Below are 18567 nucleotides of genomic sequence, written 5' to 3' on the forward strand. Positions count from 1 at the left end.
GACTTACACACAAACATATGGACTTGAATGCATATAAAGCTGCAAGCTCATGTACATGGATTTGAAAAAAACAAGCAATCTGTGGGCAGGTGAAATGGCTCAGTGGTTAAGAACAATGGCTGTTCTACCACAAGTTCTGAGTTCAGTTCCCAGCAACAGTATGGTGGCTCATGACCACGTATAAAGGGATCCGATGTCCTCTTCCAGCATGCAGGAATACATGCAGACGGAGCACTCATGCATTAAAAAGGAATAATAGATAAGTACAATTTTAAAATAGAAGCAACCTAAAATTACAAATTATGGTACTTGAAGATGGTAACATTGCATGAGCTAAGAGCAGGCTTTACGTAGTGAAGGCAAGATAAGAACCAGATAGAATACAATAAAAACTGTCAAAACTGAAGCATTTTTATAACAAGGTGGTAGAAAAAAGGCAGGAGAGATGAGCAGGGAACAGCCAGAGTCTAATGTAAGGGGGCTCAGGAATTGATGGCCAAAATTTTTCTAAATGATTAAAAAATAAAATTCAACCTACAGGTCAGAAAACTCAGAAAACGCCAAGCTATGTAATAACAGAGAAAAGCACATCTAAGCAAACCCAGCCAAACTGTCACAAACTAAACACAGTGCCTCTCATCTTCAAATTTCCTAAGCGTAAGATTGGAGGACCTTCCTGGAAAGGCTTTGAACATCAACATGAAAAACCATCAGGACATATGATTTTGATAAGCTTTTATGAGAACAGAACATCAGAGTAAATCTAAACTGACTGGATCCCCAGAAGGATCTACACTGGAAACTTCTTCTTTATACTTAATCCCCTGCAGTCAGTGAAGTGTGTGTGGAGAGATCTGATTAGAAGACACCTTGTCATCTGTCCGTAGCGTCTTGCCTAATGTTCTTTTTCTTTACGGTTGTCTGTGTCCCCGAGTCCCTATGCCTGCTCTCTCCCCTACGAGAAAGGCCACTCCAGCTCACCTCCATCCACACCACAGACCCTTTGCCTTAGTAAGTCATAGGCTTCTTTCAGGTCCTCAACAAAAGGTGACTTCATGAGCGCTTCCTGTTGATACTCACTAGATGGAAAGTCCAGACACTTGCAAGTTTTCAAAGCACTTGTCACAATCTAGGTTTACTTGTGGCCATTAATCTCATGTGCACAGACACTACCTGGCAGTTCTATTGGCGCAGGAACAGGGTCAGCTTCATCCTTGCTCATATCATCTCTGCCACAGGTATGGGCACATACCGAGCACCCGCGTCATATTTGCTGGATAAATGAACAAACTAATGGTAACATACGAAAGAGAATGGTGAGGCTCAACATTGGATAGCAAGAATATTTTATTGTCAAATCATCAGTCATTCCCTAGATGGCTTAAAGTGCCAGAAGGCTATTTACATGACTTCTTTTCCTCATAGCGGGTGGCAGCTATCACACTGACCTGCACATGCTCTGGAGAGGAAGTAAAATAAGTCCATTGAGGAATTCTGACTTGTAAAGGCCATAAATAGTTTACATATGAAAAACATAATAAGGTGGAATTCAGTGTGAAGGAGTGAGCACCCTACAGAAAACAGCCAGTTCATACACAATTTTTAAGATTAGTTTTCAAGAGCGCTGTGATACCATCGCCCTCTGGTGGCCACTCTGTATGCTTGCACAGTTATTCTTCCCAGTATGTCTGGAATTTCTGTTTTAGATAGATTTAGTGTTTCAAACTTCTTGTTTTCTAGTAAAATATTTTGGAGAAAATATTGCAGGGAAATTTTGACAGTATATATAAAAGTTCTCGTTAAAAATATTTAACCCAGAAATTCTATTTTCAGGAACCTTCAGAGAAAATAATTCTAAATTCATAAAAAAGCTTTATGTTAAAAAAAAAATGCTCACCAGAATGATAAGACGATAAAAAAAACTTAGACACCGTAATTTTTAGCAATATCCAATTAATGTTGTTACATAGGTAATATGTATGTAAATCAATTTTTTACTGTATCTTGGGCAAGCTATTTAATGTGTTTTTGCATCCATAAACTTGAGTTAACAAATAACCACCTAGTAGTTTGCTGTAAAATTAAATACATTAAAAGTAGTTTGCTTCTCTACAGTACCTTAACCACCATAAGCAGCCTGGGAGTGATAGCTATTAGAATGACTTCATTACAGCGTTTCCATGAATGGCATATGTGAATATTCAGGCTTTAAAATGACAAGTGCCATATAATTAGATTGTTTAAGTGACAAAGCGCAAACCTGTATAATAAGGTCACACTGGAAGGGAGCTATTCCAAATGTTAACGAGATTGCTGGGACACTTTTCTTGTCCCTTTACTTGTTTTCCAGATTTTCTTTTTTGAACACTTTTTCTTAAATCAAAGTATGAGAGAGTCAATTATTTTTTACCACAAACTCTGTCTTTCAGATAGCAGACTTGTTTTTAAGAACTCAAGGTGCTTTTGTGTCTTGGTCGTATCCCATGATAGTGACTCACTGACTCCCTGTGCTGCTCCGGGATGCCACTCTCTCCTGGCTTCCTTCCTGTGTGGCTGCATTTCCTTTTCTGCCAGCTCTACACTGGCTCCTCAGAACTCAGAGCTTAGCTCCTTCATCCCCTCCACTTGTGCTCTCCCTTTGAGTGATCTCTTCCAGACCCCAGATCTAGTGGAGATGCCACTGATATACATGTTTAATGTCAGGCTAGCATTTCTTTCCTTATCTCCGCGCTCACTCAACAGGCTGCTTCATTCAAATGCTTTGATTAACGTTAAAATCCTAACATCAGAAACTCTTATTTCCCACTCATGGCTGTCTCTTCTTCCTTGGAACCAGCCACTGACAGCGCGTCCTCGCCCAAGCCATGACCGGCAATCTGAACGACTTCTCTTTCCCTTACCTGATCTTTCGGCCCCTGTCTATTGCCTCCTCCCTAGGCTTCTGTCCCACCACAGTCCAGTCTCTGTGCAAGAAGTTTTTTTAATTATAAAATTGAATTATGACACTCCCCTGCTAAAATCTCCAGTACCCTACTGTTATTCCTAGAGTAGAATTAAGATATATTTTGATGGCCTGAAACAAAAACAATAGAAATTAAAATTAAAAGCAAACTTCTGTTACAGAATTTATAGCTCTAGAGTCATCAGAATATAGGAAGACTTAGAAAGTAAGTAGTGTCCAAGTGCTTTTATCCCTGTATGAGGCATCCTATTTTGTTATATATGTGAAAAAATACATTCAACACTGTCATGTGTAAAAAGTTACGTGATGTTAGCCAGGCATGATAGCACCTGCTGTAATCCCAGAATTGCAGTGGAGCTTAGCAAGAGTATCAGATATTCAAAGCCCGCTTCAACTAAAGAGTGAATCCAAGACCAGCATGAGCTATGAAACACCATTTATAACTAAATATATTATATAATTTTAAAAGATGACATCTACATGAAAATTCAGTAGAAATCAAAGTTGTCCAGGTGTCATATCCTTTTATAGTCCGATTCTTTCTCCTACACTCATTTTTGAAAATATTGCATGAGTAAGAGAAATCAACCTAGAAAGACCTCATGTATGTCTTTTATTGATTACTTCTTAGTTCCTTGATTTAAAACACCATAAGCAAGGCAATTTATAGAAGAAAATGTTTAATTGGCCTTATGGATTCAGGGAGTTGGAGTCCATCATGATTTGAGGCAATATAACAGCAAACAGAATGCATGTTGTCTGAAGCAGCATCTGAGAGCTCCTGTCTCAGTCCAGCTCTCAAGTAGCAGAGAGGGCACCCAGAACAGCCAGAGTCTTTTAAAACCTGAAGGCCCACCCCAAGTGGTACAGGCCTCCTATGCCTGCTCAAGCACTTTCCCAGTTGAAGGCTGTGTTCCGGCTCCAAGGGCCTATGGAGTCTATTTTCAATGGAAACTCAAACCACCACACAGCCAATCTGATAGGAGGCATTTTCTCAACTGAGGTTTTGCTCTTCTCAAATGACAATAGCTTGTATCAATTGACAAAAACTAATGAGCATATTCATGTATCTACCTCTGAATACTTTACCATGATCCCGATTCATATTTATTCATGTATGTATAATCACTGTATTGGTCAGGGTTCCCTTGGGCTGGAGTGACAGTTCTGAGGTGGCACATAGAGCTGGGAATCCCAGACTGTCTGTGAGAGCAACAGAGGCTTTGTACAGCTGAGCTATGTCTCCATCTCTAAACCTTGTCTCTTCCTTTCTTTTCTTTCTTGCCCTTCCTTCTTTCCTCTGTTCCTTTCTTTCAAAAAATAACATAGAATAAGAACTAAACTACTCCTGCTGCTTTCTGTGTATAATCTGTGCTCTTCCTGATGCAGGCAGGATTTCTGCAAGTTTCTTAACTTTATTTGATTCTTTTAGGTGTTTGTTTAAACTGCCAGGAAAATAGTAAAGGGGAACACTGCGAAGAATGCAAAGAAGGGTTTTATCAGAGACCTGATGCTGCAAAAGAATGCCGCCGCTGTCCGTGCTCAGCTGTGACTTCTACAGGCAATTGCACCATAAGTAAGCTCTTTTTCTAGGTCTGCACCTTCTCTGGAATAAACTGTATTGATGAATTAGCTTCTAGGGGATATAAGTGAAATGGGTTATAAAATATCACAACAGTTTTCTTTCTATGAATTTATGTCAAATTCTAATCCTATATGGAATGAGAATTCAGATGTCTTAATCAACACTGTGCTTGTATCTGGCTTCTTTCTTGTAGCATGTTTTCAAAGTTCATGCATATTGAAACAGGTGTTAGTAGTGCGTACTTTGGGTTGTAAATTGTATAGAAGCCACATTTTATGTTCTTTCCTGAGTTGGTGAGCATTTAAAAGTTACGTGGTGTAAGTAAAGCAGCCATGAGCAGTGTTCATATTTTGTATGTATAAATGTTGCCGATCCATCCTCAAGTCAGTGATTGTTGGATGCCCTTCCCACTTTTGGAGAGAGAACTTGGGAACTGATTTGTGTGTGCTAGCCAAGCATCTGCCTCTGACCTGCATCCCCCAGGGTTTGTGAGTACAAGGGCTTTAGTTTCTCAGGGGCATGTCCTAGGAGTGGAATTTGCTATGTCATACATCAGTTCTGTTTAACTCTGGGAGGAGGTATTAGATGGTTTTCCAAAATAAGAACACAATCTTATGTTATGATTTTGTGGGGCTGGTACATTGTGTGTGAGTTTGTGTGACACAGCATGTTGTGTTTTAAAAGCAGAGATGAATGTCATGTGTCTTCAGCCTCCTTGCACCCTCTATGTTCAAGGTTTAATTTTTGTTTTTAATTATGACTACACACGTGTCTGTGGGATATCATGTGCACGTGAGTGCGGTGCCTGTGAAGGCCAAAAGAAAGCATCCAATTCTCTGGGTCAAGATGTCCCCCTGTCCCCTGACATTATTATTTTTAGGAAGCATAAATGAAGCTTCTAAACTGCCAACAGACTCAGAACCACTTGTTAGCTATCCTTTTTATGCCTAAAGCCATCCTTACGGGTGTGAAACGGCATTCATTGTGGTTTTATTTTGTCTTTCTCTGATGGCTAATTATGTGTTTATTGAACAGTTTTGTATTTCTTTAAGAAATACCTTTGGTATTCTTTTGTTCATATCCATTTTGTTATTGTGTTTATAGAGTAATACATACAAATTACTTATCAGATATTAGATTTTTAAGAAATGCGTATATAGCTCCATGGGAAAGCTATTGCCTAGTAAATAGAAGATCCTAGGTTTGATCTGTAATTAAATATTATAAAATATTTAAATAAAAAGTTTTTAAAAATAATTTATAAATATTCATTCTCATGACCCAATTTGTCACACAAATGATTTTTGTTTATTTATTTGCTTAATTTCAGCTTTGTTTTCTCTCATTGTTTATCTTGGCTTAGAATTTTTCCTGAGACTATAGTCAAGATGTTAGGACTATAGTCAGTAGTTTGAAGGCTTAATTGGAGCTGTAGAATCTGCTTTCAGTATGGCTAACTCATACAGCTTGCTAGCGGCAAAAAAGATTCTGTTAGTCATCATATGGACTTCTTCATTAAACCACTTAATATCCTTGCAACATGGTAACTGGCTTTTGCTACAAGTGAATGATCCAAAAACAGGAAAAAAGCAAGCTATGGAGTATTTTATCATCTAGTTTCTAAAGCCAGAGAGGTGTTTGCAATACCCCATTAATTTACTCATACCTATTCTATCAAGTATGAACATGTGATACTCTAGGAGTTGGAAACATTCGACAGCATCTGGGAAGTCAGTCAGTTGTTAAACCTAGTAATAGGAAATGGTATGTTTCTCTTTTAATGGGAAGCTATTTAAAATAAAGAGTAAATAATCACATAGTACATGCTTTTCCTTGTGATAGACAAGGAATATAAAAGTCTAAAAACTAAGATATGGGTTCTAAATTAGTAGTCAGTGTTACAGAAAGGAAAAGTGTCAAAAGTAGTACATACACTTATGGGTATGATCTTACAGGACATGAATGAGGTTGTATCATTATCCCTGGAACTAGATGTCTTTCTCTTATTTTTAATAAAGGAGATGATACTTTCGCATAGCATACATTGTTAGTTATCACTGTATAAGTAGGTACATATTAAATATTTAGAATAAGTTAGGATCATTTTGAGTCAGGAATATGAAAATTGAATATTAATATCTGTTCACATCTGCAATAAAAGAATTGTAGAGCATATTGACATGCTGTTAGTGACAATTTCAGACCCTTATAAGATTTGTAAGTCAGAACTTTGGCTGCTCAAGTTCTTGGCTCTTCTTGAGTGGCATTTCTTTTAAAACGTAGGGCTTTGCTTAAGGTGCTGCTTTATGATTCTTCAGTTGAGTGAGTCACTGGGTTCTCTTTCCTATGTTGAATTTAAAATGTATAAATTCAATGGAAAGGACATCCCTGTGAAAAGTAATGTGCTTGAAAGTTTTTGTCCTTATATGTCTTTTCTATACACTACACACTGCACTGCAGTAGAGATGATATCTATATTTCTATCATTTAATCTCCAGTCCCAGTGTGTTGTTTATGCCAATAGTACAGGTTGGCTGAGTAGAAAGAGAGACAACCATCTCAGGGGAGAGAGTCAGTAGGTATGTAAAACTAGATTGGGAGACCTTTGGAGAGACTTGTATTTCTTAACTAGGAAATACAGAAAAGTCTTTATGGAACAGCTTACATTTAAATAGAGCCTTGAAAAGTAGACTGGGACACTTAGAGATGTATCCATGTAGAGGTGGTAGATCAAGCCAGAGCCTGAATCGGGGCATGAGCAATGCAATTAGGCATGCATGTGCCTATAGAGGTAGGAAGTACTAAGCCGGTTCAATGTGATGCTTTCAGAGACCACTGTAGGGTGAATTAGCTAGGCTGCTTTGTGTTCCTGACAGGTCGCATGTGTGCACCTGCCCAAGAGCTATCTGGATTTGTGAATGAAACACATACACATGCACCAGTTAATTTTAAATGTATCTTCACTAGCTCAAGGCTGAGCAGTACTAATCCTCCCTGAGGCTAGTACACATTTCCCTCCAGTATTCCACATTTCCATCCAGCATTCATTCCCCCTGGCTTAATGACCTCTAATTCTATATTTTATCATTATTGCCCTGGCTCCTGGGCACCCTCACACCCCCAGTCTTTGCTGCCCAAGATGTTTCTGCATAGCCCTTCTGGGCCACATTCCTTTTTATCTACATTTTATTTGGGGGTTTTGTTTTGTTTTGTAGCTCTAAATCTGATCCACCTCCCTCCAAATCCTGGTGATTTTCTTCTTTTGTCTCTCCTGATCTTTAGTCCGCACAAATCTAAAGGTCCTATCTTAGTCTACCTGCCTAGCCATTGGTTGCTGGCTATTTGTTTATGTATTAATCATTTTATTTGTTTACATTTCTAATGAGAACTTCTTCCCTGTTACCCCTCCCACAAGCCCCTATCCTTTCCCCCCTCTCCCCTCCCCTGTGCCTCTATGAGGATGCTCCTCTATCCACCCATTTGCTCCCACCTCACCACCTAATCATCTCCCCATACTGTGGTACCATATCAAACCTCCACAGGAACAAGGGCCTTCTCTTCCATTAATGTCAGATAAGACCATCCTTGGCTACAAATGCAGCTGGAGCCATGGGCCCACCCATGTGCACTCTTTGGTTGGTGGTTGAGTCTCTGGGAGCTCTGGGTCATCCAATTAATTGATTTTTTTTTTCTATGGGGTTGCAATCCCCTTCAGCTCCTTGAGTCCTTCCTCTGGCTCTTCAGTTGAGGTCTCCTGGCTCAGTCCAATTGTTGGCTGTATTTGCATCTATATTTGTCAGGTCTCTTGATGGCCTTTCCTTGCGTCTCTGTTCCTTTTTTTTTTTTTTTTTTTTTTTTTTTTTTTTTTTTTTGTCACTGTCTTTCCTTTGGACAGAAACATTTCTGGGTTAAAAATTTTGAGATGGGTGGGTGGTCCCATCCCTCAACTGGGGTCCAGGGTGTATCTCTCCTTTGATGGGAATTAGGCTAAAGTCATCCCTGAGAGCCTCTTGCTTTCCTGGTCTGGGACTTTTTAGTGGCTATGCCCAGTTCCCTATGCCCCACTGCTATAGATTTCTATTCAATTTCCTGACCGCATGTACTTCTGTCACTTCCAATACCTGATCCTGCTCCCCGTTTTTTTCTCTTCTCCCTCCTCCCTCCCAGGTCCCAGTATTATAATTAAACCAGAATCTAATATAACCATGAGTTTACTATCTGGCCCTTTAACTTGGGTTACTTAAACATTCTAAACAGTTTGTAATACAGCTATGAGGTTGTTCCCCACCCACCGACCCACTCCCTCCTACCTCCCTACCCTGGCATTCCCCTACACTGTGACATCAAGTCTTTATAGTACCAAGAGCCTCTCCTCACATTGATGCCCAACAAGGCCATCCTCTGCTACTTATATAGCTGGAGCCATGGGTCTCTTCATGTTTACTCTTTGGATGATGGTTTAGTCCCTGGGAACTCCAGGGGTTCTGGTTGGTTGATATTGTTTTGCTTCCTATGGGACTGCAAACTCCTTCAGCTCCTTTAGTCTTTTCTCTAGCTCCTCCACTGGGGACCCAGTGCTCATTCCAGTGGTTGGCTGTGAGCTTCCGCCTCTGTGTTTGTGAGGCTCTGGCAGAGCCTCTCAGGAAACAGCTATAACAGGCTCCTGTCAGCATGCACTTCTTGACATCCACAAGAGTCTGGGCTTGGTGTCTGTATATTGGGTGGATCCCCACTTGGGTCAGTCTCTAGATGGCCTTTCCTTTAGTCTCTGCTCCACACTTTGTCTCCATATTGTCTCCTTTGAGTATTTTGTTCTCCATGAGATGGACTGCAACATCCATGCTTTGGTCTTCCTTCTTCTTGAGCTTCATGTGGTCTGTGAATTCTGAGTTTTTGGGCTAATATCTACTTATCAGTGAGTACATACCATGTGTGTTCTTTTTGACTGGGTTACCTCACTCAGGATGATATTTTCTAGAGTTCATGAAATTCTTTAGCAAATGCATGGAACTACCCACTTTTGAGCTAGTCAAGATATACTTAAAATTAACTGGTGTGTGTGTGTGTGTGTGTGTGTGTGTGTGTGAGTTTATGTGTGAGTGTGTGTATGTGTGTAAGTGTGTGTGTGTGTGTGTGTGTGTGTGTGAGAGAGAGAGAGAGAGAGAGAGAGAGAGAGAGAGAGAGAGAGAGAGTAGGGGGAGATCTTTTATTTTTGAATCAGAATAATACTTGGTCAGATTCGTGCCTGCAACCCATCAGGAACACAAAGCGGTTTAGCTAAATTACCAGTACAGATCACTGGGTCTAATGTTCAAACAACATACAAATAAGTCCAATATAGTGAGTAAGTCCATAATATAATGGGTGCACTAAGAGGGTGTCTTAGGGTTTCTATTGCTATGATAAAACACCATTGCCAAAAGCAACATGGAGAAGAAGTGTATATTTCATTGTAAACAGGTAACAAACAAGCAAATACTATGTGAGGACCTGTGAGGTAGTTCAGTGGGTAAAAGATACAAGGTAGCAAAACTGACCAACCTTGAGTTTGATCCCCAGAACCTACATGGTGGGTGGAGAGGACATGCAAACACACAGTTGCCCATGTGGATCTGCGCATGCACAGTACTCACACTCACACTCACGCTCTATGTAAGTGACAGTATCACAGGTGCTGAAACATGTAGTGAAAGCACATTTCTTTTTCCCTCCTCTTCAGTGGGCTTTCTGAGCAGGCTCATCATTCCTTCAGTACACTGGAAAGTTAACGTACTGTGTTAGACTGTGGGTTCTGTGTGTCCCTTGAGAGAACACACCAGGGAGGATTTTGAAAACTTTTGGAGGGTAAATAGTTTGTTTGTTTTTTTTTAATTAGGTTGAAACTATACTAAGTTGTTTTAATGTTCTTTCTATTTTGGTTATTCTGTTAGAAGCTGGTGCGTTGGAGCCTACATGTGACCAGTGTAAAGATGGGTACACAGGCCAGAACTGCAATAAATGTGAAAATGGCTATTACAATTCCGACAGCATCTGCACACGGTGCAAATGTCATGGCCATGTGGACCCAATTAAAACTCCAAAGATTTGCAAGCCCGAGAGTGGCGAGTGCATCAACTGCCTGCATAACACCACTGGGTTCTGGTGTGAGAAATGCCTAGAAGGCTATGTTCGGGATCCTCAGAGAAACTGCATCAAGCAAGGTAAAACTCCAGCTAAGATTACACATTGAGTATCTGAGGCTAGCATTGAATGTTTCAACACGGCTGCCATTAGCTCTGTAAACCTTCCAGTCCTACCAGAACGAGTTTCTGGAAATAAATTTTGATAGGTATTTGCCTAAAGAGGTTTCTTTCCCTTCTGTTGTCTCCTGATCTTCCAGCATCCATTCCAGAAATGTGAAGACCAAGACCAAGTCGTGACAATGAGACCAAGTGCACATGTTTCCCTTCTTCTCTCTGTTAGAACTGAAAGGTCCTGAAAGTTCTTTCCCATTGCTTCTTGACACATCATTTCAGAGATCATCAAAGGCCTTTTCAGGGAAGGACCTATGTTCAAGTCTACTTGGAAATTCCATCTGGGAAACCAGTTCTTTCTAGCCTCTTCCCACTCTGAGCTGACATGGCTTCATGTGGGAGATGAAATCTTGTTACTATTCCATTTGAATTCTAAATTAGAAGGCACACTATGGAATGCTCCTTGTGGGAGTGTTTAGTGAGAGTTTAGAAATGGTTAAGTTGTTCAGGAGGAGCTGGGATATTTAGGGATTATTCTCTACAGAGAGATTAAATCCTGCTCTGTACAAACTGCTCCTTGATTTGCCAGTGTACACTGATTACTGAACTGAGGTACAGTTGGCTCTGACGTGAGGCATCTTTCTGCCACATTTTGGTATTCTGATGTGGTGATAAGATTGAACCACATCACTAGCTAAAATGCTGTCACTTAGCATTCCACCATGTATCCAGACAAAACTGCCAAGAAGATAGGGTTGGGATGGGATTTTGTTTAGGCATGAAGGAATAAAAGCTTTGCCTGGTTTTAGGGTAATTGGTGTAGTAGACTGTGGTGATGAAGAGTAATAGCTATTTTTATTATAATTTTATTGAGTAGCCATAATGTTCACTAATGTACATATAAAGTTTCCCAAGAACTCTATGAATTAGATATTATTATTCATGTTTAACAGATGAAGGATCTCAAATTCTTAGAGATTGACTTACCGGTAGTCCAAACCCAGACTTAACCTAGTCCAAAACCTGATCCAAAACCTTTTCATCCTTCCACTGAGCTATGCCACCATAAAGGGTCTAAAATGTAGTTTCTTGATTATAAAATAACAACACACAAAGCAAGAAATCTCTTCACAGGATTAAAGGAAACCTCCTTTCTCCTTCGGCTGGCATCAACTGGGAGCATTAAATTGTTTACCGGATTACATTTTTATACTTTTTTAAGGAGAATTTTACTTTCATTAAAAGCCATCAGATGTGCTGGATATATTTTAGATCATATAATTGTCATCTTAAACCATGTGATTTAGAATTTGGTGGTGACACATTTGCAGCCTTTGCAGAAATGCCTGTGATTATACATGCATAAGGAGGGATGGAAAACTTTCATGCTAGAATTTTTGTAAAGTTGAGTATAGGCATTATACATTGAAGAACAGACCTGGATGTAAGATGCAGTAAATGAGTTTTCCAGACTCCATATTTATCATTGTATTTATTTAAAGATTATTTTTAACTTGCATCCCTCTAAGCAGAGTACCATATCAACATCCCATATCAACTTTCACTCTCATGTGTATTTCTTTTATTGTTTCTCAAAACTAGATAATTTTGTCTTTTACATTTCATTCTCTGTTTTTATTTTCAGAAGTTGTTGTTCCAACTCCTGAAGGTTCTACCATTTTGGTTTCCAATGCCTCTTTGACCACATCAGTGCCCACCCCTGTTATAAATAGTACATTTGCCCCCACAACCCTGCAGACTATCTTTTCAGTAAGTTCTTCTGAAAACAGCACCTCAGCTCTTGCTGATGTCTCATGGACCCAGTTTAACATCATCATTTTGACAGTCATCATCATTGTGGTAGTGCTGCTAATGGGGTTTGTAGGAGCTGTGTACATGTACCGAGAGTACCAAAATAGGAAACTCAATGCTCCCTTTTGGACCATCGAGCTGAAAGAAGACAATATCAGTTTCAGCAGCTATCATGACAGCATCCCCAATGCAGATGTGTCGGGATTGTTAGAGGACGATGCCAACGAAGTGGCTCCCAATGGGCAGCTGACCCTGACAACGCCCATCCATAACTACAAAGCCTGAGAAGCTGAGCTGTCAGAACACAGTGCTCACTAAAGTAGCACCTGACCTCTGGCTACACAGAGCATGGGTAACGTTTGCTGAGAAAGGCATTGTGCAAATGTTCAGGTACAAACTGTAGTGTGCTTAGCCTGTCTGTTGCTCTTACTCCCCATGAAGATCTGAAGCACTCATCGTCATTGTGGACTTGAAGTAAAGTATATTTTTGTAGCAAACCACATGTGTGTATGGAAAGACTGAATCCCACAGAGCAGCCTAAGTCTACCTGGCCTCTCAAAGAACTGCTTAGAAAGTGTTCACCTCACCAGGCATGACACAGTGTTGAGGTGGAGGAGAGAGACTGATGGAAGACTTCATCTCCATTTCGAAAACATATTTTATAAAAGAGAGGCAGGGATGTGTTCATTTTACTGTACTAAGAGATGTAACTGAGAAAGAGATGATACCTAGGCTATACCACAGTTAAAAATATATATTGGTTGTGTGTGTAGACTAAGGGTTAAAAGGTCCCAAGAAGTTCTGTAGAAGGACTTGGCTTTCTTCCCAAGAGTTTCCTTCAAGAATGGAATTAAAGCACAGGAATAAGCTTCCACGGTGAGTGCAGGCACAGCACTCAGAGGGCAGAGAGCTGATAGTCCTCCTTGGAGAGCTTCCTGCCTCTAAAGAAACAAGGTGTACATAATTAATGTAGCATTATCTGGTCAACATTGTACTTGTATCTATTTGTAAAAAAATCATGTCCTATTTTATCATCTAGACTTTATCTGTATAGCAGTTAATGGTGTTGTAAAAAGAAGATATGGGAAATTGGTTAAAATACTGTAAAATAGGTAACAATGTTGCTAGAGCTGGGACTCTGGTGAGCATCAGTCATTTTAGTCCCTCTTTGGACACTGTTGAAATTTGTAAGAGGACAAATGTTTCTAACCTTTCTTCTCTCCACCTAGAGTCATGTACTCTTTGACTTACCATAGAGTCAAGCAATAGATTTTGAAGTCTATAATTGTGAAACTGGAACACAGGCTGCACTCTCCCGACCCACCTGATTAGCCACTCTGTTTTACAGTGCTCAGTGTAAACATCCTCAAGAAAAGACTTCTTTCCTGAATGTAAAAGACAGTCTTCCAAAGGATAGAAAATTTTAATTGCAAAGAAAAGCCATCACATCACTTCGGGTTCCTCATTTTTATGCCCATGAAATATTTATGTGCCTCCCATATCTGCCAAAATAAAGGCCTCTGACATTTGAGCATAAGCTGTCACCCACGCATCACGAGGAATGTTTGGCTTCTTCAGTGCGAGAGTTCATCCACCTTCATTTCTGGGCAGAGGGTCACTCTGGTCGGTGTGTATTCAGTCCTTGCTTTTGATGCTATTTTCCCTGGGGCTAACTACTGCTGCTTTCATTTGTTACACATCCACAGGCTTCAGATTGAGAGCCAGGAAAGGTGACGAAGTAGTCAGGTGGGAACAGAGACCAGACCTAGGAAACTCAGACTCCTTTGCTTATGTCCTCAGAAAAATAGAGACTTTGGTCATCCTCTGTAGGAGACCCCACCTTTTTCTCAGGGTTTAGAAATGACTGTATCCTAGAGGATCCATAGGTAACCTGAGTGTGCTCTGAATAGTTGTCTGTCTTTATAAAGGTAGACATTACATATCATCATACTGAAAGAATTCACAAGTGGCCGATTGATTGCCTAGCATATAAGTCTATGGGTTTAATCCTTAGAATTAGAAAATATATTAATATTTTATTGCCCTTTGTCATTTACAAAATACCTTTCCATGTGTGTGCTTTGGTCCTTACTGTAGCCTCCTTAGGAAGTAGTCCTATATTCATTTCATAGATGAAGTAACTGAGGCACAGAGAGTCTAAGTTGTTCAGCACTCTACCGTGCACATCATTATTATTCCTGGAATCAATTCTCGCCTCTACTTTGTTGTCATTTTGCTATGTGACCACATATGAATCGACTGGCCATGGGTCCTGGCTGGCTGCAATGAGAATCCCCATTTGTGGATGCTTCTACAGAGCCCTGTGTGCTCTCACGTGTACTTCCCCACCATGGGGGAGGGGAGAGCATGTGACTCACAGGCACAATTCAGGGCTACTAAAGACTGTTAAAAGAACTTAAGAGGATTTCTACCTAAAGACAGGATTAATGATGAGAAGGCAAAGCTGCCGATTAGTGTTCATTAAAGCAAGTGACTTGGGGAGGGGAGCAGAGAGGATTTTTCTAGGCATTGTAGCACAGGTGTGTATTGAAGGTGCAGCACACAGTCCCAAAGCACCAAGCACAGGGACTGCCTCCCTGATACCCCGTCTCCTGCCCAAAATAATGGTAGGGAGATAAAAAAAAAAACCAAGCGCTTGTTAAACAGATGTTCACCCAATAGATAAATATAATAATGTTTGTATGAGTCTGAGATCCAAAGTAAATCGTCAAAATTCCAGCTAAATTGAGATTTTCTGATATAGATCTTAAAAGATAACACAGAAACTAAACCACAAATTTATCAAATACCTGTTAATAGCTCCTAAATCATGTTTTTTTTTTTAATGAAGAAAAGGTATAGCCTTAAAATGTGTTTCAAATAACATTATTTAGTGACCCCAGTGCCCTGCTTATAGAAATAGTGTTTCTGTAAATAATCAACCATGAGGTCATCCTCCCTTGAAAGTAGAGTGGGAACCAATAGAAAACCCGTTTCAGGGTTCCCATTCCTCTGGAGGCTCCACCCATTTCCATAAGCCCTCTGCAAAGCCCAAGGCTGGAGCAACTTTTGTCTAAACGGCAGTGCTACCTTCATCGGTTCCCCTTATTAAGCCCTGTGCATTTCTGGTAGGTGGATATCGTGCCAGTGTCAACCATGTCATTGACCTCCCTCCTCATCAGCATCCCCACATTGCCTCCAAGGACTTTTATTCACAGTCTTTCAAATTCCAGAGAAAACAAGACGATAATGAAAGCCTCTTGTTTATGTGAACATGCTGTGGACCCAGTACATTATTTTTCCCAGGGATACTTAGGTATTAAGGTAGGACAGCAAGCTAGGCGTGGGCTGGGAGGATAGGTTTTTATCGTTGTTTTGATTTGTGGTTTGTTTTTGTTGTTGTTTCATTTTGTTTTTTTAACAAGACTATCTAAATCCCAAATGATATCATGCTTCCCTAGTCATAGTATTTCCAGAATCATTAATCTCAAAGAAATACTCACTGATCTACCAGTTAATTTGGATTATCTGATCATCAAGGTGTTGTGTTTTAGAAAAAGAGAGTCGGAGCTTTATTATTCATTATTTACCCTGGTCCTCTTCTCTTTTTTACATTTATAGACATAAAATTAATTTTGACGATTCTGTCTGGCTTCTTATAGTTTGAAGTGCTGTGTGTGTAGGAATTGGGTTTCTACATCAGTCAAGAAAAGCTCTCTGACAAAATATTCAATATTCAGAATGAGTTAAAAGAATCCAGTGCTATTGTTAGGGCAACAGAAGTTGTGACTTCATCCATACACACACAAACATTAAATAAATAAATACCTGTAAGTCTGTTGGTAATTTTGACAGCAAATGATTTAGGAGTTGAGGGGGGTTTGGAGTCTGTGTTGTAGAGCTGGGCAAGGCTAATTTGTCTTTTTCTTTCCCTCTGAGCGAATGGCTAAGCAGGAAGAACATGGTGATTGACCTGAAGAAGTCAAATAATATCAAATGTCTAAAGAGTATGGATCATTAAAACACCAGTGGTTTGAATGATACTTTTCAAAGACATTGCGGATCTTCCTAGTTACTTATACATACATAGAAACTTCAGCGGCCCTGGAGTGAGCCCAGAGCTTCAGATTCAAGTTGCCTAAAGCTAAATGACTTCTAGTTCACTTTTAATGCTAGGCACAAGCATTCTCTTCTCTTAAATACCAGCCCAATGAATTACGGTATGTTTCTACAACTTAAAACTGTATTTATGTCACTAAAATCCTAACCCAAACTTTAAAAACCATGTCTCATATATGTGTTGTACTAGGCTTCATGATGCATTTCTAAATTTGTGTATGATTTGAATATATGAAAGAATTTATACAAGAGTGTTATTTAAAATTATTAATAAATGTATATAATTTGTACCCATTGTAGATTTGCTTCAGTTTTTTACGTACTGAGATTTTAGAAGTCTCCGGGTAAGTGCTACAGATCACTTGTCAGTTTATTTCATGGAAGTCCTCACATCCTTTCTGTACTGACCAGGGTCTTATTTATGTTCATCAAAGAAGTGTCTACCCTTGGGGAGGAGGTACCACATGGGACAATGCATTCTCAGACAGCAAACTCACACCAGAGATGAAAACATATATGAGCATTTATTATTGGGCTGGGGATATGGCTTAGGTATACCTCACTTGCATACCAAGCCCAAGGCCCAAGGCCTCTAGTTCCAACCTCAGCCCTTACAATAAACAAACAATAGCATATATATTTATTCACACCATTTTCTGTCTTCTGTTCCACTCCGTGAGATTTCTAACAAGCTTGTGTGCTATCCACTGGGATTTCTATCAAAATGGGTTGAGACTGATCCCCTTTGGATTTCTGACATTTGCATGTGAATACTCTCTGAACTCTGGAAGTGAAGTACATTCTGCGTTTAGTAGGTAACCCATAAAACAGTGCATCTTTCTATAATTTTAAGATTCCATTGAAGAAGTTTCCTTTTTACTGTTAAATCATGTTTAATGAGATGCCATCTGCTTATCCCATTAAACATCCTCAGTCAGGTCCTTGCACTGAGAACTTTAAAACCTTAAGTCAATTTATTCTACCTCAGCTGCTCATGATAGCTCACACCTGTGATCTCAGCACTTGGGAGGTGAAAGCAGGGGAATCAATACTACATAGTGTATTCTAGGCCAACCTGGGCTACAAGAGACTCTATATTAAAAAGAAAATTATATTTCAGTTGATTGAGCTAAAATTTAAAATATACTTCATAAGCAAACCTTAAGTAGTTAACATCATATGTCTGTATGATATATATTTGGTATGTTAAGGAAACAAAATAATTGTGCCAGGAAGCTAAATAAAGCTTTCAAGAGAAAAAAAAAAAATGTATACAAACAACACAGTAGGAGAAATACCACTGAAAGTATGAAGTATCTTTATACATTGCATTATCACAACTGATTTAAATGCTCTATTGTAATTAAAATGCAGCAACAATTGTAAATAAAACCATTATAATCAGTTTTGTCTTATTGATTTTTCTTATGGCAGGATTTCAGAAGACCCTGAGGCTAATACATGCTAGACAAGCTCTCTAGAGCTTCATCTCTATCCCTTGCTCCCTTAGACTTCCAGTTAAGCTAGGAATGGTGAGAGGGCTCAGTCAGCTGATAGAGGTGCTTACTGCACAAACCTGGAGACTGGAGTTCAGTCACCAGGACCCCGGTAAAGGTGGAGGCAGAGAGCTGACTCCATGGAGTTGTCCTCTTGACTCCAACCCATACACAAAATAATATTGTTACTAAAAATAATTTTTACAAAAATTGATAGTGTTAGGATTGTGAACTAACAGAAAAGCAGCAATCTATGCCAATATTAAAATCACTTATACCTGTAAATTTTTTAAAGACTAAAAAATTACAGTATGCAGTGACAATTTTTTATTTTTATTTCTTTAAAAAAAAAACAAGTAT

At 39.5% G+C, this 18567-nt stretch overlaps 1 protein-coding gene across 1 annotated transcript in view; it reads left to right on the forward strand.

Moving 5' to 3' along the window:
- The window catches only part of MEGF9 (multiple EGF like domains 9), a 94043-nt gene extending 76967 nt beyond the window's left edge, over positions 1-17076 (forward strand). The window contains exons 4-6 of the mRNA XM_080940370.1: positions 4395-4538; positions 10478-10747; positions 12426-17076. Of these exons, the coding sequence (XP_080796496.1) occupies positions 4395-4538; positions 10478-10747; positions 12426-12877 (866 nt within the window). The 3' untranslated portion in view covers positions 12878-17076. The remainder of the gene's footprint in view (positions 1-4394; positions 4539-10477; positions 10748-12425) is intronic.
- Positions 17077-18567: the final 1491 nt, after the last annotated feature.

Source organism: Micromys minutus (genome assembly GCF_963924665.1).
Source record: "Micromys minutus genome assembly, chromosome: 28".
Lineage (NCBI taxonomy): Eukaryota > Metazoa > Chordata > Mammalia > Rodentia > Muridae > Micromys > Micromys minutus.